The sequence below is a fragment of the Mya arenaria genome, chromosome 10 (assembly GCF_026914265.1).
Source record: "Mya arenaria isolate MELC-2E11 chromosome 10, ASM2691426v1".
Classification (NCBI taxonomy): Eukaryota; Metazoa; Mollusca; class Bivalvia; order Myida; family Myidae; genus Mya; species Mya arenaria.
In genome coordinates, this window is record NC_069131.1 from 42,560,733 (window position 1) to 42,586,994 (window position 26,262).

Here is a 26,262-nt window from a genome sequence, read left to right on the forward strand (position 1 = left end):
AAAACATTACACATGTATAAAATTACTATTACACGTTGTATATACACGATGACATGATATATGAAAAAAAGGTTTGTATATGTAGACGATGTACATTTTGGAAACACTGTGAGCTGTACAAAATACAATTGAGCACGTTATTCCCTTATAATTTGATTTAAATATTGATTCTGCATTTCAGAGGAGCAAGTCCAGCGGGCACGGGTCAAGAGCTAGCAGCATCAAGTCTGGGCGATCGTGCAAACTTTGTCATAGGGCGTCTTGCGTGGAGCATAATGACTTCCGGTACCACAGGGATATTACCTGTGACTGTGACCGGATTTTTACAGTAGAAGATCAAACAGAGGAACACAAGAACGATGTGTTCAAAGTTGGATATACCTCAGACGCAAGGGTGTGCAGTGACCAAACATCTGACCAAAAGTGTAAACCATGTAGGACACAAAGCAAACGAAATGCGTCGTGTCAGAACAGTGTGCAACATGGGTGTGTGAATGACTCGAGAAGCTCAGTGAGAGTGTCTAAGTCGCGATGCAGATACGTTCTTGCTGCTATAGTTGGGCTACTGGTGTTGGGTCTCTCAGTTGGTGCGGCTGTGATATTAGCTTTCAAAGTGTTCGACGCTGGCGATCGGCACAATGGTTGGTGTGAAGTGTTGTCAAACATACTTAGTTCATACCTTGTTCGATATGAGTTAAATGAACTCTCTCACAAATTGTGAAATAGCATCTGTTAAGAATGTAAACGTATTTTTTTCTTGCATACCGGACAAGCGTTTCCTGTCATGTGACCGGTGTTATAAATATGGAACATCCATCCTCAAGGAAGATGAGTCACGCACAATAGCGCACATGTTTAAAATACTGTAATGTATGATTTTATGTAAATTAATTTTTGACGTTCCAAAAACTTCAAGAAAAAACAGATATCCATTTGAAACTATGATTTAAGATTACTAGGCTTCGCGACGTCAGTAAATTATTCTTTTTTCAACATTTCCAGGTACATTACGATTAACAAAAGCAAATGGTACAAACCTTACTACAGAAACTGGTAAGCATCGTACACAGTAAAGGGTTAAATACCACTTATACAAATTTATTATTTTCACATTACCAAAAACAACAACAAGGACAATAACAACAAAGACCTTTCTTTAGTATAACGGCGATTTTTAAATCGCAACAATCTAGAATAAAGTATCAGATCACCATCGCTATAGTTAACACTAACAAAACAAAGTGGTCTTAATGTTAATTTCAATGTTAACCATTTGATACGATAGTATTAATTTATTTTGATATAGAAAGATAACGTTGCAGGAAACATTTGTAATAAAGCAAATTAAAGAACATAGTTTTGGTCTAGCCTTTCAACTAAAAATTATGATATGCTGCCTTACTACAGAGTTTTGGTGGCTAGAGGGCTCTCTTGATCTCAAACAGGACTTCCACCAAGATCTGTACCATCCCGAAACCAAGTTATATAAACAAGTTGCAGAGAGCTTTACAACGGAGGTAATGGTTTTTTTGTTTTGTTTTATTCTTCATGTTCATTTGCAGTGCTTTTAAGTAGGGGGAGTTGAAATTTCAATATGAATGCAAACTGTATTGATTTTTTTTTAAATATATAGATTATCATTCTTTATTGCTAAAATTCCACAAAATATTGGAATGGTTGGTCCATTTTTGAACGTTTTAGATATTCGCATCTTCTAAGTATTTATAAACTTATATTTCCATATGTGTTCAGTTTCTTTTGCCGATAATTTATTTAAGCCATGTTATAACTCTTAATGAAATACTACTTTCTGGATATTATTTAATCTAGTTTAATATGTCATTCATTGTCAAACAATAAGTTTAAAGTCAGTAACAACCACGTGTTACTAATGTTGTTGTTGCTCAACTAACAAAGACAAACAATGACCAAATTATTATAATCTGATTAGAAAGCGGACGTGTTTTAATTGCGTAGTGGATAAGAGTTCAATTGCATATACAAATATAAGCTTTATACAACTTTAATATATACAATTTTTAGATTAACAGAATCATCAGGAACAGCCGATTTTCCGCCGCTTATGTTAGAATAGGACTTCTAGGATTTAGGTAGGTTGAATCTGGATAGAAATTCGTCATAAAAATGACGTTATGTTCGCATACAAATTGGCGCGCTTTTCTGAAACACTACAATTAAGTGAAATCTTGGTATTAAGATCACATATATTTAACATCTTGAACGCCAAAGAAAACGTTTCACTCATAACCACACCACTCGTGAAGTATAGCATTTGGTGTTCAATCGGTGAAATATATTACGATCTTACGCTGAATCAAACAAATATCCTCTATTTCATTTTAACTTAAACTATTAAATTATTTGAAATGTAGAAACATCTGCATGCCAATTTAAACTTCTTGTACCACTTTTCACACCACTTTGATTTAGGTACTTTATCTTTGTTTTCTACTAGTATTTCCTTATCTGTTTATAATCATAAACAAATAATTTTCAGTCCAGGAAGTATAAAAGTCCAGTTCAAGACACAGCACAACGAGATGTATAAACAGACAGCAGAAACTAAGCCCGACTACGCAGATGCGCTTGAACGTTATATCCGAGATGTGGCACGTAATTCTAAACTACCCATTGATGGGGACACGGTACATTTGGACGGTATGAAAAAGATTCATTTTATCGCTTACGTCAAATTGATGTTTTGAAATCTAAATATTTGTGTCACTCGCATGAATGTTGTACTTAAGTCGTCGAAAACATGAGTGTCACATTTCCTACTTGTGCATGTCACTTAACACCCACCCACACGCATACAGAAATATATAGTCAATTAGTACACTTCCCTAGGAAAGAAAATGTAGACAGACACAATAGTAGCACCATTATATTTGTTTTGTTAGAGTTGTCAATATATGCTCATTTGAATTCATGAAAATGTGTGTAAAATATAAGTAAACGTTTTGAGATCACCTTGTTTCTAAATGCAAACAACTGGATATTCAAAAGAGCATACTATATGTATTTATTGTCACATGTACTTGTCGGCATGTATGTAGCTAGATTATTTCCCTTTTTGCAGTGTCCCTTTCCCTTACTGACGAAGACAAAACAGCATACATACCACATTTGCTCGATTCTGGGACTTCAGTGCCCGCATCTGTTACCAAATATTCAGGAAAGGACTATGGACTGGGGCCTTCTAAGTTGACATCACTAGAGAAAAAACATCATTTAAATACAAAGAAACGTGAACTATTTGAGTCTTCTTTACCCGAAGCAGAAACAGTAGGACATGAACATAACCTGTATTCATCGTTTGAACAAATACTGGAAACTAGTAGTTATTTAAGCCACGTCGTGAATACTGATGGAAGTAGGAATGTTATACCACCGACACCTTCACTCTTCACAATAACTTCGACTCCTATATTGGAACTTACTACCTCAATCATAGTACAGGAAACGAATTCCCAAGCTATAACAAAAGTTGAAACAACTACATTAATGACTGCTGGAAATCCATACAATCCTACCTCAATTTTAATAACCAAGGGATCCGATCCAACAACGATTGATAGAAACAATATCGTACCAAGCAGTGTCTCCAGGGAGGAAGTACATGAGAATAGTTCAGAAATAAAAATGTACAGCACGAAAATAACACCAAGCAAAACTGTCAATATTTCCGAGAAATATTCTTCATCGCAGGCTATTGAATTATCCAGGAACAATCATACTATTATTGGTGATGGAAATACAACTGGTAATGGCAGCAATAAAACTGGTCATGTCGGAGACACTGGCGATGGCGATGTAACGGGTGAAGGCAATAACACAAAGGTAGCAGTATCAACGGTATCTTCCTCAATACTTCAGAAGGATATCACGTTATCCACAAACGCTCCTTCATTTTTACCATCGCCTTCGAGCAGTCCAGGGCGAATAAATGAAACAGAATCTGCAAGAGCAGAGTCACAGACTATACCGTACCACACATCAACAAGTAAACTGAATAAAGAACGACATACGGACAAACTTGCAGTCAGTGGCCATTCAACGGAGATTGAGACACATCATGAAAATGAAAAGTTAAGTTCAAAAGGTAAGAAAATGAAATCATATATATATATATGTTATACTATTCCAAATATCTGCCGTGCTTCTACAATTCTTGCTAATTACGAAAGAGTGCATTGAATCTGCAGCATAAGTATCTGTATCCGCTTTAAAAAATGTGGTAATTCGGCATGTCTACGGATATAAATAAATTATACTTCTGCATTACTTAATTTTATACTCCTACTGATACCTCTTTTTTAGTGTATAGATTACATATGCTTCTTATATTTGAAATATCCCTTGTACTGCAAAGTAAATCTTACACTGAAAATGATCAAATTACATTCATATCATATTTAAGAGGAACTTTTAACTAGAGTACAGGTATTAATAAGTATGTTAAGGTGCTGTTAGAATACAGATCTCCTTTATTTTTAAAAAATGTTCAACGGTTCAATTCAACTTGATGAATGATATTATATATTTTTCTAAATTATATGTTGTCGGTGTTATTTCCTGTCAGTCTAAAGAAGTCTTTCTGTAGGGCAGATGTTCCCGAAGACCTTCAGCCAACATTGTCTACCAGGGATATGTTTCCTAGTTTATCATCGACAGCAATAATGTCTTCAATGAATGATCAAAATCAGAACGGGAAATACGTTATGAATAACGATGCATACAATCAAACAATGGCTCAAAACTTACATTTGGATCGATTGAAAACATCATATTTAGAAGAAACACGAAGCAGTATTCCTACCAGCTTATCGACTGAAAGAATGCCACTGTCTACAGTAAATGATAAAAACCAATATATACGACACGATACGATTGTGCCAACGAAAGTAGTAGAGTTCCATTCGCCAGAAAGGATGGTTTCATCAACATCAGCCGAGTTGGAATCGTATGTTCTAGAAACTGTTTCACACAAACCAATCAATGTGGGGTTGTCGTCTCAGACCATTTTAAATATAGAGGATAATAGTGTGTCAAAATCCAACTTAGACAGCACGCGTAATGCGCCTCTGAACATTGACGGAAGTACATTCGTAGAGGATAGAAGTGAAATGAATGAACCCATGCTTATTAATGGGGTTAATTCTTTGCCTTTTGATGCCTCTATATCGTCCCTCCTTTATGACAGTTTCAGTAGACATGCAGATACACAATCAAAATCCCAAGTTTATACACGTACAACGGAAACGTCCGAAAGTATAGAAAATGGCAGTATAATCTACGCTCACACACGTTCGACTTCCTTCCACATCCCTCATTCGTCTGCGATAAAAGATCCTAGTCTTCTTGCAAGTTCGCAGACTGAAACAAGAGCGATGTTCCAAACAAGCGTAAAGCAGGAAGATATTTCTACCGCAACATTGAAACAATGGCGCTCGGTTCATCTTAAAAAGCACATCAGCACAGTTGATTTAAGTAGTGATGCGACAGTTTCATATACGGAAAAGGGCAAAGACCTAAGGGAAAATTCAACTGTTGATAAGGTATATATTAATACTGCTGCAGAACTCCAAACAACGTCTGCAGGTTTGGCTGATTTTAGCAGCAACGAATATTTAATACCACCAACTGAACACACAAACATGACAGAAAGAATTTCTACCATAACAACAGAAAGCAAGCATTTAATAACACCTGATTTGATACCTTCTGCAACCACAACCTTCGAAGAAATACTGGCGACAAAGCCGATTTCAGTTTTTACTACAGAGAATAACATTGTCAAAAGTAACTCAGAGTCACTATCAACGAATCATGCTATTGAAACGTTTTCAAAGTTGTCAAATGCTATTGTTGAAAATATTCCTGTAAATGAAGTCAGTGATAGTAAACCTGCTACTGTTTCGGACGAATACTACAAGTTTAATCAGATAACGCGTGTTGAAGAGTTATTAAACAAACCCGTTACTGAGCCAACTACCTTTCGTGGTAAAGAACACTCGAACAGCGTCGAAGGTAATGCTAACATTTACGGAACAGACAAAAATACGAACTTGAATAAAACACTTTCAACCAGCGAGTGCCGAGGAAATGGAACGCATGTATCTGGGAAATGGGTGATGTCAACAGAAATATATCAACAACCGTCTAATGTCTTAAAATCAGCAAAAAATCTCACTGTTCAAACAAGCACAAGTAAGGACATTCAACTTGAAAGATGCTGTGAATCTTAAATAATGTTGCGCAACCTGCAAAAAAACTAAGGTCACATGGGATAATGAAATAATGCGAGAACTAGTATTTTTTCAACACACTAATATATTATGCGTGACAGTGGCTTTATTTCGCTGTAAATCAGGAAAAATAGTAAAGATAAAAATAATCATACGCTTCATATATCAGTGTGTTGAAAAGACGTTATTACTCGCTTTACGTTGTTTTTGCATGTGGCCTTGTTTTCGCAGATTGCGTCACAATAAATTCATCTATAACAATCTGAAGGATAATTGTGAACTGAATTTCCATTCCTTTAAATGTCGTAGATCCCACATTTGCACGTCATGAATTTGTTCACGAATGTCTTAAATGTCTTCTGCAGCTTGAAGTCTAAATTGTTAATCCTCTGCATCTTACATGTAGCTTTTAGTCTTTGTCAATTTTCCATGTACCTTACATGTATAAAGAAGTAAAAAGCGGCCTGCATGAGGAAATTACCCAACCCACGACAACCCATGTACATGCTTTGGACGGAGATATATCAACCAATATATGCACTGAGTCGATCGTAACGAAAGGTATAAAAATAAATAGAGCATGTTTTCAATTTTTACAATTACTGGATGAACTACGTTTAATCATAGGAAAGTTTAGATATGCATTCGATCATTTACTTTATAATTCGATAAAAACAAGAGAAATTGATATGACTGTATTTCATCAATTTAAAACATTCTCATTAACGCAAATATATAAAACGAGATTTAGAAACTATTGTGCCAAAGTTTAGATAATTTGTTCCAAATTTAATTGAATCTTATATATTTACTATTTAGTAAAGTGTAAACTGATTTCAGCCTCTTATGTATAAATATGCTGTTTAGCTCCAGATCAGCCACCTGTAGCCGACACAGGGAAAGATGTAACAATAACATTACCAACTTCCACCGTCACGTTGGACGGTTCAGCCAGTCACGACGATCACGCTATCGTCAGTTACTTGTGGCAGAAGGTGTCCCCTGCTGGGGCAACTGTAGACATGCGTGGAGCTCGGTCTGAAGTGTTAACAGTCTCCAAACTAACAGCGGGAGAATACGTGTTCGGTTTGACCGTTACTGATGATCACGGACAACGTAGCCATGATACCGTCAAGGTTACGGTAAACGCAGGTACATTGATTGACTAAATTGTGACAATCTATCTTTACATAAACATATAACACCCAATGTCAGCTAAAGGAGCCCTTTCACTTATAAAACTGAGCTGAATACAACTTTAGTGTATTGCAATAAAACAAAACATGAATATTCGAAAGTCAAGAAACCCAACATTGGGGCACTGTTTGTGCAATCAATATTTCATGACATAGTCGAACAAAAGCATATATAGTTCTCCTTGTAAACAGTATTTGACGAATTATTCATGTTGAAGACGAATTGGGTAACAATTGCTAGAGTATAAATATATGAGCTGTAGGCTACCTCCTTAAATACAGTGAGTGATGATATGTTGTTAAAATCGTAAATTTTAAATTTTATTCATATATTTCAGAATCAAGTTCGTCTTCGACAGGTATGTGTATTGACAATAAGTTATTTGTCGAATCGAATTTTTGTATCTCTGTTTTTCGACACCTTTTTTTAAAACAGTACTCACACCCAGTGTTTTCTTACAGAAATTATACAATTTTCAAAAAGCAAGTACATGTTCAAGTTGGGCTGCCAATATGTTTTAAATTCTTAATATATATACCTTGCCTTTGGAAAAAACCGCCAACATGTTATAACTGATTCTCTGCTAAAAGAAATTTCCAAATCGTTTCTCTTTAATCCCACGCAATGCATCATCAAACTAGTTTATCGCGAACCTGTGCTATCTGATTCTTTATTAAATTTCTTGAAGCACCTGTTCGCTTTAATCCATAGGTTAAGGATCATGTTTCTACATACATCCGCGAAAATGTTTATCTTTTTAAATGTCTTTAAGACATTTTTGCTTTACATTATAATCTATGTTTGTAGGTCTATGCGCGGCGGTGACTGTTGCTGTATGTAGCTCAAATGGCTTCACTCACACGGTCTTCCCGAACCTCATCGGTCAGGAGAATCAGACGGAGGCTGAGGCGAGCTTTAATGCCGTCACTCGCAGTATCAACAACCAACTGTGTCAAGATCTGGCATTCACGTACATGTGCAGTGTTTATTTTCCCGTGTGTGACCCAGCGACGGGGTACCAGAAATATCCATGCAAGAAGTTGTGTGAAGGTACTACATTTCAGTTTCAGCAACCTTATTGAACATTTATAATATCTAACCTTTCTTATAAAAGTTAAGTGTTTTAAAACACATATGATGTGTGCAGATAACAATTCGTAGTTTGTGTGAAGATAAGTGTCATATTTAATGATGACTGTTATAAGGCCATTAAGGGTATGAATATTAATCATAATGCCGAATGTACACTTCGTCCAAATGTGTGGGTGATGGTAACGCGCTAAATATGAAGCTGTAATTTAATACATTTTCTCCATTAGATGCAGTGAACATCTGCGGGGACTACTTTCATAATCCGTTTCCATGCGAGTACTTCATGAACACAGACTGCGTTGCCATGACAACGACAACACCTGCGCCGGCAACTACCACACCAAAACGTAAGTGGGAAAGATTGTATAAATTTGTGTTATAAAATAACTATTAGTCAAACATTTAAATAAAACAAATTATAGAGATAACTATGAGTTGTTTGGATATATTCCCCGAGAAATAATAACAGTGGTCAAACAAAATATTTTATTTTATTTATTGGTTTCCGATTTTCAATTCATCCGAGCTTTTTTTCTAAGGGTCAAGATACATAAATTACATTCTATGTCAATATTAAGTTTATTATGAGTAAGTTCTCCTGAATACCATTTTTATATAATTTCAAATATTCTGATTAAATGAATAATGTATTAAAATCTGGATTTTTTCGGATTAAAATCAAATATATTATTTACGTGATCAAAACAGTGTTTTAATGCCACACTTACATAAAGAGATACCTTTTGATGATACCAAGGACCGTAGGGTTTTCAGTCTTTTATATTTATATCATATCATAGCTTCCTGTGAGAGAACCCTTCTAAAGGATTGTCGCGCCATCGGATTCCTCTCTACACGTTTCCCAAACCACTTCTATGAGCCTAATCAGCAGGATGCAATAGACGCATTTAATGGGTTCTTTCGTGGCATCATTTCCGGCGCTTGCCATAAAGATGTATTGTACTTCCTGTGCAGCATTCAGTTTCCAAAATGTGCAAATGGTGTTCAGTATAAGCCCTGCAGACATTTGTGTCAAGGTAAGTTGTTTTTTATGACAAATTTTAAAAACAAATTAATAAATAAGGCTCCAGTTGCGAAATGCGCATTTTCAAGCGTATAATACACTGTGTCTCATTTGCATATTTATTCACTTAAAACACTAAACAAAATGTACAACCCTAAACTGAATGGCTATGGAAAGTATGGTTATGGGTCCATTGTTATGTGCATTGCATCCTGTATTGCTCACCAATATTGTAAGTTGTTACATTTTCCAGGATCAATAACGAAACCTTAAAAAAACACAATAAGTATGACTTTTGTTGAATGATATTTAATTAGTATATTCACATAAAACTTACCTCAATGGATTATTTTTAACAGAGGTGACGTCATCCTGTCCAGATATAGCGCTGTTTTTCGACTGCAATAGTTATCCAGAAATGGACTGCGTTATCCCGCCAGCCAAGACAATCGGTAACATTTTTTTTGTTATAATTGAAAGTACGTTTGACATCACTATATTGTCTGCTGATAACGTAATAGGAATTATATAATTGAAATTAGAGAAACGGAGAAGACCATGTTCAAATACTTAACGAAGACTGTAACTTGCTTGGCCAGCTTATCTTTAACTTTTTATAAATTTTCTTCTTCGCCGCCTTTGCCAATTAAAAAGCAACAAATGATTCGAAAGATTAAATCAGCAAATATTGCACTTTTATAAATTATTATTTTACTGAATTTTTAAAACTAAATCTTTATGTTTTCAAATAGCGTTTCTTTCAAATAAAAGATTCTCAAAGCATAGGCAGCACTCGAAAGCTATTTGGAAATATCAATCGGTGATATTACAAGCAGACTTTGAAAACGAAATATGGGAGCCCTTTTCAATGAAGTCGGCTCTATTCAAAACTATTTTTGTTACTTATTTAGATTTCTAAGGTACTTATTAGTAATCGGGTACAGAAAGCTTGCAAATTTGGCAGAGAACATAAGTAATAATGCATTAAATAATATCAATCAACATATACGTAATTTAAGTTGTTTTAAAAACAGGGCCTAGAGCAGTATCACAGGGCATCAGTAATGCAAACAATGGTATAAAACACTAGGGGCTTTGTTTAGCTAGGTGAATATGTTTCAAATAACCCCGCAAGGCCATACAGAAAATACTTTGTTAGACAAGTAAAGGCAATGTAAATTCCTGCTACTACAAACATAATGTTAAAAAAACTGATAAATGTATAGATGATATACAAGTTGTGTATGGAGTTGTACTGCCTGGTTGATTGTACTTGTATATTATAGCCTGAACACAAATACATCATTGTAACTTGTAATAATCTAATCTGTTATGCATTCTTGAGACGTTTAAATTCTCTTTTATTTCATCATTTCAGCTGCTCCCAGGACAATAAAAAGTAAGTTTATTGATGTATAGAGATACTCATTCAAGAAAACAGATAATATTGATAGATATACATTATTGGCAGTAAATGGGAATTTTATAAAATAACTTATACGGGCATTCGCCGTGTCCTGACCATCAACACATAACTATTATTATGTTACGCCAAAGTTCACATCCATGTCTATATTTCAGTATGTGCACCGGACCAATTTGAATGTGAGAGAGTAAGCAAATGTGTACATAACTCGTACGTCTGCAATGGAGCCAACGATTGTGGCGATTGGTCAGACGAAATGGACTGTGGTCAGTTCTTTGATTAATATTTATTTATTAAACTTTTGTTTCGATTAAAACCATGACGTTATTTTAGTGTTTTTGTACAATAGGGCAATCTTACCAACGAGCGACGCCAAAAGATCAGAAAATTCAGTTGTATGCTAAGCAAGTGTCAGAAATATTACCAAGATTTTAACTCGTATGATCAAATACACCAAGTCTTATATTTCCAATGATATCATTTGTTTCAAAGTATATCACATTACGACCAAGAAAACACGATTCGACAAAAAGAATGTACGAAACTTTCCTTAAGGAGATTGTCCCAATGTGAACTGTTACTATAGTGTATTGAAACGTGTGTTTATGTTAGGCTTTGATCCGTCTAAGCTTGTGGGTTTTTTTCCATTTGTTTCCTTTGGCTATAACGTTTAAAAGTTCTAATCGAATATTTATCTTAATCTTTGCGACATGTTCATTATAAATGACAAAAATCATACGCGATACCAAGGGGTTTCATTTATATTTTCACTATTAATAAAATGCGAAGTACATGGACAAGACGAGCGGCAAACTATTTTACTATGATCTTGAATGAAGAACAATGGTCAGAGTCTAACTGGCACCGAACGAGAGACACTAAATGTCGCAATAAATACAACCATTGACTCTTGTGACACTAAATGCACTGCTTCGCTCAATGTAAACAATCTGACCCAAAAGTAAAAAGGTGAATTTTGTCTTCACTTTAATATATTGTAGTTTGTAACCAATACCAGTTCCGTTGTGATATGGGGATGTGTATCAAATCTTTCCAACGCTGTGACGGTACACCAAATTGTCCAGATAATAGCGACGAGCACGACTGTGGTGAGTCAACATATAACTATCATCAACAATGTTTATGTCTTGGTTATGAAATGTGGGGTAACATAATAAGTCCAATCAATATTGTGAAGGTACAACACATTGTTTTGTTCCGCATGTTAAATTAGGTATTGTCATCACTCATCAAACAATTTAAATATATTAATATTATTTGTCTTTCGGGGTGTAAAATATTTTGATGGTATATCACATTACACGATTAAAAGAAATGCTTTAATTAGTATGCTTTAAAGGATTTTACACTATTTGGTGCACACAGTTTTTATTATGGATGATACCAACAATGGGTTTGTTGTGGACGAGTGGCGTTTTGCTTTTGTCGTTATGTCCATGTTAGATAAAGTGGTTGTAGTATATGATGTACACTCTGGGGGAAGGGTAGTGTCCAGTCAAGTTGACTAGTGATGGATCCTACATTATTATGTCGCGCAAAATGAAGTGATTGTCTTTGTCCTATAACAGTACTCAGTCGATAACGTATGTACAATGTAGATGCAAGTATCATATTTAAACGAAACTTTCATATTGTTTCCTTTCTAAACCAGATGGTTGTACCCACGGTCAATTGATGTGCCCTAGCGGAAAATGTATCATGGCAGAGTGGCTCTGTGATGGTCGTGCCGAGTGTGAGGATGCGTGGGACGAATCAAACTGTGGTGCGTGACATATTTTTATAAGTTTCTAGAAATGAGTTACGTGATGGGACAGGATGTCTGTATTTTATTCTAGTAGTTTGTATATAGCAGTTTTATGTAGAAGTAGATATCTATGTTGTTGTTTTTTTTCCTTTTCTGGTGGCACGAAGTGTTCTTTTGTGCATTAACTCGTGTATTTCGCCTTGTCTTGAAGTTTATAATAATTTTAAAACACACACATATATATATATATATATATTTCAGATACATGCGGACGGAACCAGTTCATGTGTAAAGACGAGCATCGCACGTGCATTCCACTGCGACAGAAATGTGACGGCCACGTGGACTGTTCAGGAGGCTTCGATGAATTTGAATGCAGTGAGTAAACGGTTGTCTTCTGTTGTGTAAAATTGTATTTTTAGAGTTCAAGTATTTTTGTCGAGAGCAAAATGTTTATGTTTGTTTAAAGTTTAATACTGATAATGATTGCATTTGTGGTGTCAAGGGCCAATTGATCTTGTGTTTTGAAACAATAGTTGGAGCACGAGTCCACTATGATAACTTGATAAACTTTCTGTGCGAATAATTGAAACAATTAAAATGCAAGGACACGCCCAAAGACTTAGATATAATTATCAATAAAACAACAGGCACTTAAACTTTAACCAGTATATGGTCTTTTTTTGTTTCCGCGTGTTTCATTTTCAAGCTTCCATGGTTCTGTAACAGGCACTTGAGTTATAATAACATAAAAGTTAAACATAGTTTCGGTTTGTTTTACGAGTTTGAATGTCCAAACAGTACCCTACTATTTGTTAAATTATAAATATACAGCACTACACATTGGTGATTGTTCTTCTCAAGTTAGTGATTATATCACGTCGTGAAATCAAAACGTGGCTTAGCGATGCACTTAACCCTACCATGTATACATTTGAATGATTAAGATCATTAAAAATGTCAAATTGGGAATATGCTATTCTAAATTAAGCTGTTCTAGGTAACTATTTATATAGCGACAGTAATTGTAACCGAATAATTATAACTGGCTTAATCAAATGCTTACTTCATTTTGTCCATATTAGTCAGTGACGAGTACGGGATGTTGCAACTCCCGCTACGAAAGGGGGAACTTCCGGTATGTGCGGCCTCCTGGGATGACCTTTACGGCAACTTCACATGCGATCTTCTGGGCAGAGGGTAATGAGACAGTTTTTTTAGTTATAAGAGAGTTTGCGGAACACTATTTATATGGATACATGTTCACGCGACTTTATCCAGGGAAATGTACAAATTAAAATTAAATACGAACGATTAAACGAGGAAAGAAATGTATGAGGCTACCGTGAGTCTTCAATGATCACAAACAACATTTAACGCAATTACAAAATGTCCTGTACGTTAAACTACAGTACCACGCACACATCGTGTTTCTGGACCAATTTCTTATCATAATAAAGTCTGGATATAAATGTGTGTAGAGAAATGATTTGAAGAAAGGAAGAAAACCAATGAAAATATGTATGTATATAGAAAGACCGAAAGTATAACACGAAGAGTGGGGACTTAGTTCATGTACATGCACAGAGAAATGACAACCGGTTTTGATAAATCCATATGCCGAGAGATAGCGGGAAATGGATGCATGGATGAACGGATAAATTACGGATGAATGATTGGTAAAAAGGAAAAATGACCGAAAATTTACAAAAAGCGTGAACTCATTAAAAATGGCGTCAAACCAAATACAACGCTGATTGTTTCAGACTTTAATTGTTTGTGTTTATAAATTACTAATGGATTGTTTCGTTTTATTTCAGCTCCTATATAAACAAAACGGACGTGGATTCAAACATGCACACCCTGCTAAGTCTCTCACCGACCGGCAACTTTCCGTCCGTGCTTGGCGCCGTCAAAGTCACGTATGTACACATATTATAGTCCAGTCGCGGTACCGTAACACAGATTTATACGCACAGAGAAAGCAAAAAAGGCTTGACGAAGTATCCCCGTATATGTTACAGTCAATGATATATTTACCCTCCAATAGGCGATTTACATGTCACAGTTATTTTCATCGTTATTTTACGCCTTGCTTGTCCTGGTCCAAATAACGTAACACTGTTTGTTGTGTAACGTGCCGGGGCTAACTTTCAAATTGTATATATAAGATTTTCCTCTTTGGCTACTTTGCCAAATAATTTGCACTAATGATTATTTAAAATGATTGGATAGTGAAAACAATTATCGTTCAATCAATGATAAATCAACAAAGATTTAAATATTTACAGTTTTCATAGACGCACATATTAAATTATCTAACTTTTCCTATATCCCTAGCTTTTCACTTAAAAACTGTACTTAATAGTATTATGTCAATGTATGGTAAGGACTTTTGAGTTTACTTTCATTACTTCTATTGCTAAGGAGGCACTTTTCTATTTAATACTCTCTGGTTCACAGTTTATACCATACTTATATCTATATTAAATATAGATAGTTCGGTATAAACCCCTAGGGAATTAACATGTATATTTGCCGCTAGGACAAATAGTGTTTAACCCCTATTAAAGATAATAAATATAGTACACCTTGTCTTATCAAGTTGTTGCTCTCGCAGAAGCCAGCACAAGATTCATTAAAATCCGCTGGTTTGCTGTATTTATACTCACGATGTCACGTGATCACATTGGACGGTCCTAACCAGTCGGAATAGTCCATTTTCAACGTTAAGTCTTTTTCATAGGGGGTTTCGCCTTATATTTTCATATTTTCAGAAAACAACATTATTATAATAAATCGCTGTTCGCATCATGATTACTATTATTCAACCATCTTATTTCAATTTACGATCAAGTTGTATTATTAGCTGTTGTTTTTATTGAGAAATTCACTCTCTAAACTAATTTCATACCCCATATTAAAAGTTTAGCACTGAGTGCATAACAAATATATAAGTAATCCAAATACTATTTGTTTATGACTACTTACTATTTCCTTTAGCCTTCTATTCTTCCGAACCGTATTTTGCCAATGAAATAATAACTTTTAAGATGATTGAAATATAGCGGGTTTCCTAACTATTCAAAATGAAAGTGAAAGTTTACAATTGCAAAAATATATACCTTACTGTAAAAGCAGCAGACAACAGTTTAACAATGTATCGCTCGGCCCAAATTTGCTACAGTTGAATTAACAGAATGTTTTATGAATCGCATTGTGAGTTGTAAGCGTTCTCAATGTATGTTATAGCAAGCAGGATCGTCATAACAATCATCTTGTATGATAAAGTCTCATTTCTTGTAACGGAATTTAAAATGCAAATGACATTTTTGTTCCAGATATGATTGTCCGGGAAATAAAGCTGTACGAATTAACTGTGAGCAGCAATGTAAGTGAAATATTTGTTTTCTGATATAACGTTCAGTTTCCATGTACTGTCATAGTTTCCATGTCATAGTTTCCATGTACTGTCATAGTTTGCAAAGCCTTCGGCCAATATTATAAACTTCAATGTATATTAAACGTATAAAACGTCAGACAGTGCACAATAAGCTTGCATTCCAAAACGTGCATTAAGTAACTGTAAAACTATGCTTTCGGCTGTTAGATGGCAAGAAAATAGCAAAATGTTTTGAATTATTGTAGGTTGTGGGAAGCGTATGGTTCCCATGAGTCCCTATATAGTAAATGGAGAAAAGGCCAAACCGGGAGCCTGGCCGTGGCACGCCGCATTGTACTTCGGGAATCAGTATTTCTGCGGAGGAACCTTGATAAACCACGAGTTTGTGTTGACTGCCGCGCATTGTGTCGAGTAAGTTTAGAAAATTTGTCCAGTAGAACGATCTCGACGTCAGCTACATGATTAAATGGTTGTTGATGTCCCTGTTATACGTCATGATGGGGGATTAATCGGGATTCATGTGAATGAAAGTTGCTTAGTGATCGACAACAGTATAATGTAATAATATGCTGTCCTAAATATTGTAAATAAAATCAAATACACCATATGGCTTTATAACTGGCCAAAACTCAATTTACAAAATACACTTTCATATCAACTCTCTTGAAACGAATTGCATTTTGGAACTCATTTTGCAGACGTTACGAAGGAGAATTTAGCCTGTTGACGGTGAAACTGGGTGCCAACAATAGAGAAAGCAGGGAAACCACACAACGAGTTGTAAAGGTATCAAAACAACTAGATGCTTAAAGATAACTCTTACTCCACAATTGCCACAATTAATACAATTGTTTTGATATACCAAAAATGATGAATATTTGTCGAGAACAATGCTTCTTATGAAGGATACCGAGTTTAATTTGAAAGAAAGGTGCAGAGAACATGGCATTTCTACCTTATGAGACTATAGAAGATCCCAGTAAATCTTTTAAAAAGCATTCACCAATCATTTAATATTTTTGCTACTCAATAAACGGTTGCAATCTTGTTATCAGTAATTCATATGTTCTATAAATCAATTATTTAGTAAGTAGTTAAAGGTTTATCACTCTAATATTATGTTATAAATGTGTATGTATTAATTTTGAATAAGAGTGTCACTTTAAGTGATGATTTTCTTCTAGTTTACTGCAGTGTCTTCTTTCTGTTCTATAAATGTTCTATCAAAACTACTGCCATTTTGATTCGGGTGTTGTTGGGTTTTTTTATTATTTCTTATTCGGATAATATACCAATTTTCCAGGTAGAATCGATCAAGTCACATAATGACCACGTGTATTTTACGCGGAACGACATAGCTCTTCTCCAGCTGGAGAGTCCCGTGGAATATACGCCCTACATCCAGCCCGCTTGCCTGCCCGAGCCCGACGAGCCACTTCCGTTATATTCAACGTGTTTCACAGTAGGGTGGGGAAAAGTCAAATGGGACGGTAAGCAGTCAGTTTGTTTCAAAAGTTCTACCTCGTCAAATTGTCTTGGAGATGTAACTTTAAGAAATATTTTTTTCGCGCGATCGTCAATTCTTACACGTTTAAGAAAATTAGATAGACAAAATACTTTCAAAGTCATTATGATTAACTATAAACATGTGTTAATGTTGATCCGGGTTTTTATTTCTTCTTTCAGGCGAGTATGCAGAGGTTCTTCAGCAGTTAAAGATGACTCTCTGGGACACACAGAAATGTAACAGCTCTATAGCGTGGAACGGCGAGGTTTATGACACATTTCTCTGCGCTGGCTACTACTCGGGGATAAGATCAATCTGCAAGGTACGTTCTCTCCTCTGTAAAAACCAATACCGCCCTGCTTTAACATTTTTTTGTTTGTATCCTTATAACATCGGAGCGAACATTAACTATTGTGAGAGACTCTAAGCATTAACTCAATGCAGGACATAGGTCTTTTTTAAATGTAATGAGAATGCACACAAAATTGAGCTCTTACCTACGACACATAGACCAATAGGCATTCTCACCAAAATGTCATTTTGAAATCGACTACGTGTGTATACATGAATTGAATAAACGGTATTGTTATATATACATGCAAATTGTTTGGTATGTATTAGTATGATACAATCCTCTGCATTGTGCTCTACAGCACTGAAACATTTGAATTTAAATTTCTATCATCCATATTTTTCAATTGATGTATGTATTACAAAATAGAAAGACAGCGGTGGACCACTATTATGTCTGGACAAGAAAAAGAAATGGAAACTACGGGGAATTAATAGTTATGTAGGCAACTATTGTAACATGACTGAACGTCCTAACGTCTTCACAAATGTCGGCATGTTTCTCGACTGGCTCCAGGACAGGACAGGTAGATGCTGGTCTCGTTCATTGTTGTGTATGTCTAGAAGTGTCCGCCACCTCCTAGACCAACCCCGAGCACAATGCACTAATACAAAGCATGATGCATGTTTCAGCGCTGTTTTTGTCACCTCGCCACGGCATTGAATAATGTTGGTTGCATGCGCTGTGCTGAATATTCATGTCGAGGAAGAAACAACAGCCGATTAAGAACTCATCACTTTAGTTAATTCAGTTTTGCATGTGAGTTACTTTGTGTAGATATCTAGATGTGTGTTCGGCTTGGATTTTATGCTGAATAATTGGGCAGCAATTAAACCTAGAATATAAACGACTAACAGTAAGATGATTTTCTTTTTGTAGTAAAATATTTTACAAAAAGCATGTGTTAGTCTAGGCATGCTGTTTAGATTAGTAGACGATAGCGGAACGTGTTTATCCACATGCATTGAATCCAGACGTTGTTTGAATCTTGAAAGCATGATAAAGCAATCGCGTTTACCACTTTCACTAACAGGGCGACTCCGGTGGGCCCTTAATATGCCAGGACACTCATCAGAAATGGAAGGTATGGGGCGTGGCAAGCTATGTGGCTAACTTCTGTAACATGACTGAGAGGCCTAACATCTACACTGACGTCCGCAGGCTTCATGGTTGGATACAGAGTGTAACCGGTACCAAACAGTTGGACATACGCACTTGTCGCAGTTTATGAACATCAGTTATCGCTTTGCAATGCTATTAAGGACGTTGTTTGTTCGTCTGAAAAATCAAATATCATTCCATATTAAGGATCAAGGTCATCTTTCCATATTAAGGATCGAGGTCATCATTCCATATTAAGGATCGAGGTCATCATTCCATATTAAGGATCGAGGTCATCTTTCCATATTAAGGATCGAGGTCATCATTCCATATTAAGGATCGAGGTCATCTTTCCATATTAAGGATCGAGGTCATCATTCCATATTAAGGATCGAGGTCATCATTCCATATTAAGGATCGAGGTCATCTTTCCATATTAAGGATCGAGGTCATCATTCCATATTAAGGATCAAGGTCATCTTTCCATATTAAGGATCAAGGTCATACAGACACCTTACAAGATACACATCGCTATTGTTAAATTATTAATGTTTAAGAAAAACTGTAGTATGAGTCAGTTATTAGGGGGGATAAAAAGTTGATATATTTCATACGCTCATAAATCTGATTAATTGTGGGCATGTCATGAAATTAGTCCAGTTTTAATGTGTTGTTGGTGGTTTTTCCTTACATGTCTGTATATATTTTTAGTTCTGCATGGTATAAAACCATTACAATAAAGCATGCCAAGATTGCAAACGATTTCACGAGTTTCGTCGCCAACTATTTTTAGCTGTTTTTATTGTAGAACAAGAGAACACCATTTTATTGTATATTGTAAATAATCTAAGATGACAATTTATCCCAGAATCACATGTTTTAATAAGATACAATAATTGTAAAACTTTTTTAGATACAACATATTACTAACCACTCAATAAAATAACGATAACATGACATAAATGACGGAAATGTATGTTTGCCTTGATAAAAAAATATTTAACCGTTACTTTTTCTCTCCTTTTTGATAACTACTCTCGATAGTTTCCTGATTTGGAAAGAGTGCTTTTAAATAACTTTAATCCAGACCATATGGCTGTTTTGAAGTGTGACAATGATACTAACACACAGATTAATATTTTAAAAAAAACTTGACTTACATATTGTATTATTTAGGGAAGTAAAATCGAAAAATAAATCAGCTATTATTTTATATAAACGTTGTCCTACATTGTTTTATACAGAGTGCAAGTTCCGCTGTGACAACGGCAAATGTCTGTACAAGCGAGACTTCATTTGTGACCGTGTAAACAATTGTGGGGATAACAGCGACGAAACAAGACTGTGTAGTAAGTGTGGCTTGAGGAATTCCAACATTTATGACAGACAATGTATTGTGATACTAAGTTTGAGACTGATATTCTGTACTTGGATAAGGAAGGTATCTTTATATAACTATAAGAACTATGATGGTGGTGTTAGTAGTTTATACTCCGGATCCCGGCGTGAGCACATTGAAGGGTCCCAGAGTGACAGTTCAACCACCGCACACCTATCCTGGGCGGTGAACAAGTACTAGGTGCCTTCACTTCTGCAAGGAACTGACAACTTCTGTACATGCCAGGGGCAGTGGTACAGTGCGAATGGTCGTAGATAGGATTTCATAACCAATCACAACAGAAGTGACCTGGTCCGCCCGGGAATCGAACCCGGGTTGTCCGATTAACAGTCCAACGCTCTACCGACTGAGCTAACCGGGCGAACTATGAGATATTTCAGTGTCTATTTATATTGTTACAGACCATATAGTTTAAGGACCAGGACACGTGACAGTTTACATTACAGTTTCTAAAAACAGTAATAAGGACAAAGAAACATGACGGTATCTAAATAAAATAATGGAACCATGCAACATTTCAGCATCTATATATAGTTATAAGGAAACTGAAACATGACGGTATCTAAATAAAATAATGGAACCATGCAACATTTCAGCATCTACACATAGTTATAAGGAAACTGAAACATGACAGTATTTAAATAAAATAACGGAACCATGCAATATTTCAGCATCTATATATAGTTATAAGGAAACTGAAACATGACGGTATCTAAATAAAATAATGGAACCATGCAACATTTCAGCATCTATATATAGTTATAAGGAAACTGAAACATGACAGTATCTAAATAAAATAATGGAACCATGCAACATTTCAGCATCTACACATAGTTATAAGGAAACTGAAACATAATATTTATTTTATAAAGTTATAAGACAGTGGGCAATTTTAATTTAATTACTTATCTAACTTATGTATCTTAACCATTTGTTTCTGTCATTTTTTCTGTCATAAAATCGTATTTCATTAATTTATTTATAGATCGGACGGTGCAGTGTAACTTCGACGACAAGTTCTTGTGCGGCTATGAGTACAAAGGTTGGGCTGTGGGAAGCGACAATAAACGTTCCAGTAGTACAGAGATCGACGGGATGCTCCACACAATTAGCCACGCCCCACAGTTTGATAATACCCTCGGGAGGTATCCAGGTATCATCGGTGTACTAGGTTACCTTCAAGCTGCCATAAAATGATGATAAATAACGGTTAAGTTTAGGTATATAAGAAAAAGTTCTTGTTGCACCAAGATCGACATAATCTTGTAATGCTGTTTAACTCAGTTAAATGGAGATTATGTTAGTTTAATAAAACATACCAATTTTCTGAACATTTTTTTTTATTTTGCTTTGAATTTTTTTTTTTTTTTTTTTTTTTTTTTCAAAATTTGGATTTATTCAACAATATGCATTTTACATAACATAGTATGACATTACATAATACCAATTTACAAGCATGCTATAAGAATGCAGCTAAGTTATTTACGAATAATAATTGAGATACTATGAATGTAAAACCAATCTAAACCGAAAAAAAGACTGGAAAAAAATGAAGGAAAAGAAAAAAAAAATCACAAAACATGCATGTTAATGATCTAATTTTTCATTTCGATACATTGTTTTATTCATTTGTACAAACAACTTTTGAAAAAGTGTAGTTACAAAAAAAAAATTCTTACAATTGCCCAATTATTTTTAAATTTATCTGAGATGTATGTATTTTTATAAATGTTCCATGCTAACTGAATGCTATTTCTGAAGCCAATTACTGTTGGAACACACTTTTTTCTTTTACACAGAAAAATTTCTTATATTCTAATAAAAGTATATCAAATTCAAAGTTATTATTCCCAGAACCTAACAATACAAACATACTGTTTATGACAATACTTGAGTCATTTGTATTCAATTTTTGTAGCATATCCTGCAATACCGGCTGTACTTTATTGCAACCCCAAAATAGATGTAAATGAGTTTCTTTACAGCATTCACAAAAGGAGCAATCATCATTTTCAACTAGCTTCATTTTATATAATAATGAGTTTGTTGGTAATATTCTATGAAGAACTCTTAATTGTAACCATTGAATATAAGAATCCTTTGTACACTTAAATACACAGCTATAGACATTTTTTTTTCCAATTAATACAGACATTTTCATATTTTAACAGCCATTTGTGTTGACTTGTAGGAATTTCATTATTATCAATACAGATTTTGTAAAGAAATCTGTTAGCATTTTCTTTTGTCAAAATTGGGTTAATAAAAGTGTTCGTACATGGGTTACTACATTCTAAAAAATTAAAGACATTTAACACAAGATTACAATGCCTTATATAGGCCTTAATTGCAGAAGTCAATCCATTGTAGTGTAAAAAGTTGATTTTCTTATCATTTATTGCTTCAATTTCCAATAGGCTATACAGATTTCCATTGGCATCAAAAACATCTTTCACACAACGAAATCCCTTATTGTATAGGGTATGAATAAATACATAGTTTCAATTAACAAAATTGTGGTTATAAAATAATGGCATATGCATAAATTGATTAACATGCAAAACCTATCTATGTATGACATATATGCATTCATTACATCTTTCCAGAATGTGTTTGACATCTTTTGACAAATAATTTCACAAATGTTCTTACCACAATTCAACATTTTATTTACATCAAATAATACTGGCATTAATTTGAAACATTTACTACTACCATTCAATATATAATTTCTTATCCATTTTAATTTTAAGCTATAAATATAACTTGTAATATCAATCATATTAATACCTCCGTCTGGAAAATCTTTTTTGAAAATGTTACTCTTAATTTTTGCTTTTCCATTCCACACAAACTCAAAAAATAAATCGTTTAGCTCTTTAACAAAATCATTTGTTGGATTAGGTAAACTAATGAAAAGCTGTGTGAATAATGGTAGTAAAAGTGACTTAACTACCGTAAGCCTGCCAATTGGTGTTTCCTCTTTTTCCAATATGAGATACTGTTTTTAACTTTTAACATTTTTTCATCAAAATTAAATTTACCCATTTGATTTAAATCTACATCAAAAAATAACCCAAGCAATTTTAATCTAGTATCGCCCCATGATAATTTAAATTTTATTTTTATGGACCGCGATGAGTATTTCAGTGGTCCTATCCAAACTAATTTGGTCTTATCATAATTAACCTTGAGCCCTGATAATTGTGAAAAATGATACAGCAAATCTACTTTCACTGTATCCTCAGTACCATCTAACGGAAGAGATGTATCATCAGCAAATTGTGAGATCTTATACTCCTCACCATCAATTACAATACCCTTTACAGTCAACATAATAAAGTGTCAACAATAACTTTCCTAAGCTAATGTTTTGTGTTCTATCTAAATTTGAAACATTTAAAATTGTTGTTATCCCGACAGGTCAATTCTTCTACGGCAAACTGAAGACTGTTTCAGAAGCTCAGCTTCTTTCCCCACGGTTCACTGTGTACGGACAGACGTGCGTACGATTCGCCTTCTACCTGCGTGGCAAGATGTACAATCAGATAAGCCTAACCGTCATGCTTCAAGATTTCGTTAGGTAAATATAAAACTGCTCTTGTTTGCATTGCTGCTATGTTGCCTAAACTGATTATCGTTACAACTTAAATGTAAGCTGACCTTCCTTTCTTACTTGCTTCCTGCTAATTCGTCCCATAAATATAAATCGTTCTTTGCTAATACGTATTAAGGTAAATATAAAATATATTTCCCTACCATTTTGCCTGTTAAATATAAGTTGTTTTTCACTTACATTCTTTTCGGTAAATGTAAACTGTTCTTCGCTACTACTTTGTCAGGTAAATGTAAACTGTTCTTCGTTACCAATTTGTCAGGTTAACTCGCTACCATTTTGACTGATATATTTAAACTGTTGATAAACTGTTCTTCGCCTTCACCGTCCGGTAAATATAAACGTTTACCCTCCATATCTTGTTAGGGAAGTATATACTGTTCTACAGGTAAATATAAACTACCACAATGTATCTATCTGGACAAAGTGTTTGTATTTCATCAGATGGTGCACTCATTTTATTGTGACAGAATGTATTTAACTCTTTCGCGTTGTTTATATTATATGTGTACAAGTAATGTTTTCACAAACATTCCAAGACGTGAACATATTTTTCCGCTTAAAACCCTCTTGCCCGACTATTATGTCATAGAAGCAGTCAAATCGAGTAGCTGAAAAGTCCTGGCTAAGTCTGTAATATACTATTAGTTTAGTTGTTTTGTGAACCATGGATACGATCTCGACTTGAATAGTGTTACATATTAAACATATGAAGTGACAGCTGTAACGTTTTAGGGGTACGGAACGGTATCGCGAGTCGCGCCGATGGCCACCAGTCAATGCACTAGGATATGAGAGAGACGAATGGCGAACAGGATACTTTGACATCAGCCATGGAGAGTACCAGCTCAAATTCAAAACTGGGGTGCTTCTTAAGTCTGCAGTTGACGATGTGAAGCTCGTGCCGGGCATGTGCGAGGAGACATGTGAGCAATATTTTTTTTTTGTGATCTCCTTGTTACGACCCTGATACTGGACGTTTGTTACCTTACATTAATTGTTACCCTCTGTTTGCAATCAACGCGCTTTTTGGTTGATGACTGTTATACTCTGAAAGTCGTTACCTAACTATAATTTACAATAGCGGATATAATACTGGAATGAAATCACTATTAATCACAACTGCATTTGCTGTAGAACAAAATGAGGAATCACACATATCGATATAATTAACTATTGTTTAAGTTACAGCATACATTATGTGACTGACTGCATGTTTACGTTGACTTTAAAATACTTATAGCGGGACTTTGATTCCAATGAATTAATTTGTTACCTATAGTATGCGCTAGTGACGAGTTTTGGTGTCGTGGCATTGGGGGAGATTTGGACAAGTGCATACCCCGAGAGTCCAACTGTAATGTGGTGGTTGACTGCAATAACTTTCAAGACGAGGAAAAATGTACAGGTATATTTTACTTTCACTGTGAATTTTGAAAAAAATATTTAAATGAATTCCTGTGTAATGTATCTGTTCAGTGTTTGTGTGTGTTCTGTTGATTGTCTGGGGGTTTTCTGTGTGTCTTTAAAGCTGCACTCTCACAGATTGAAAGTTTTGACAACTTTTTTATTTTTTGTCTTGGAACGAGCCAATTTTTGCGAAAAAACCATGGAAACCAGTTATATAAGACTGCTGACAAAAAATGAGATCGCAGATTTTTATATTTAAGTTCAAAAAATGATGTTTTATGCATTTTTCTTAAAACGGTTTAAGCCATAAAATATTAATTTTCGAACGGAAATATGAACATCTGCGATCTGATCTTTTGTCAGCAATCATTTATCATTGGTTTGCAGAAAATTTGCTCTTTCCAAGACAAAAAATTAAAAAAAGTTGTAAAAATGGTAAATCTGTGAGAGTGCAGCTTTAAGGTATAGTGTACACAAAGAAATTTGGATGTCTGGCGAACCCAAATTATTTTGAAATCATTTGAATAGGTTTAATATGTACAGAAAGAAAAGGTGATTGTTATACCGATAAACATTACATATTCACGCTGGCTTGGCCTTGAAAATAATCAAAATCGTTCATAACACATCCGATTTCAGTTAAAAAAGACATGCATACAAGATGTCATAAACATTATCTGTAATGTATTTACGGTCATTAT

The 26,262-nt window shown here is 34.8% G+C and overlaps 1 protein-coding gene across 6 annotated transcripts in view; it reads left to right on the top strand.

Moving 5' to 3' along the window:
* The window catches only part of LOC128205159 (uncharacterized), a 60,117-nt gene that overhangs the window by 21,389 nt on the left and 12,466 nt on the right, over positions 1–26,262 (top strand). For 3 of the 6 annotated variants that reach the window (XM_052906613.1, XM_052906614.1, XM_052906612.1), the window contains 32 exons: positions 182–641; positions 1,003–1,053; positions 1,408–1,517; positions 2,044–2,111; positions 2,519–2,679; positions 3,101–4,123; positions 4,630–6,231; positions 6,720–6,830; positions 7,137–7,421; positions 7,804–7,824; positions 8,274–8,516; positions 8,786–8,905; positions 9,359–9,595; positions 9,942–10,034; positions 10,961–10,981; positions 11,164–11,274; positions 12,010–12,117; positions 12,681–12,791; positions 13,035–13,151; positions 13,859–13,973; positions 14,594–14,695; positions 16,115–16,164; positions 16,422–16,587; positions 16,875–16,962; positions 17,480–17,666; positions 17,863–18,005; positions 19,069–19,225; positions 20,381–20,485; positions 21,521–21,688; positions 23,959–24,118; positions 24,887–25,077; positions 25,434–25,559. In XM_052906613.1, coding sequence (XP_052762573.1) covers positions 182–641; positions 1,003–1,053; positions 1,408–1,517; positions 2,044–2,111; positions 2,519–2,679; positions 3,101–4,123; positions 4,630–6,231; positions 6,720–6,830; positions 7,137–7,421; positions 7,804–7,824; positions 8,274–8,516; positions 8,786–8,905; positions 9,359–9,595; positions 9,942–10,034; positions 10,961–10,981; positions 11,164–11,274; positions 12,010–12,117; positions 12,681–12,791; positions 13,035–13,151; positions 13,859–13,973; positions 14,594–14,695; positions 16,115–16,164; positions 16,422–16,587; positions 16,875–16,962; positions 17,480–17,666; positions 17,863–18,005; positions 19,069–19,225; positions 20,381–20,485; positions 21,521–21,688; positions 23,959–24,118; positions 24,887–25,077; positions 25,434–25,559 — 6,811 coding nt within the window. Of the gene's footprint in view, positions 1–181; positions 642–1,002; positions 1,054–1,407; positions 1,518–2,043; positions 2,112–2,518; positions 2,680–3,100; positions 4,124–4,629; positions 6,232–6,719; positions 6,831–7,136; positions 7,422–7,803; positions 7,825–8,273; positions 8,517–8,785; positions 8,906–9,358; positions 9,596–9,941; positions 10,035–10,960; positions 10,982–11,163; positions 11,275–12,009; positions 12,118–12,680; positions 12,792–13,034; positions 13,152–13,858; positions 13,974–14,593; positions 14,696–16,114; positions 16,165–16,421; positions 16,588–16,874; positions 16,963–17,479; positions 17,667–17,862; positions 18,006–18,404; positions 18,562–19,068; positions 19,226–20,380; positions 20,486–21,520; positions 21,689–23,958; positions 24,119–24,886; positions 25,078–25,433; positions 25,560–26,262 lie in introns of all 6 variants that reach the window. The other 3 variants (XM_052906611.1, XM_052906615.1, XM_052906616.1) reach the window with 3 other exon arrangements.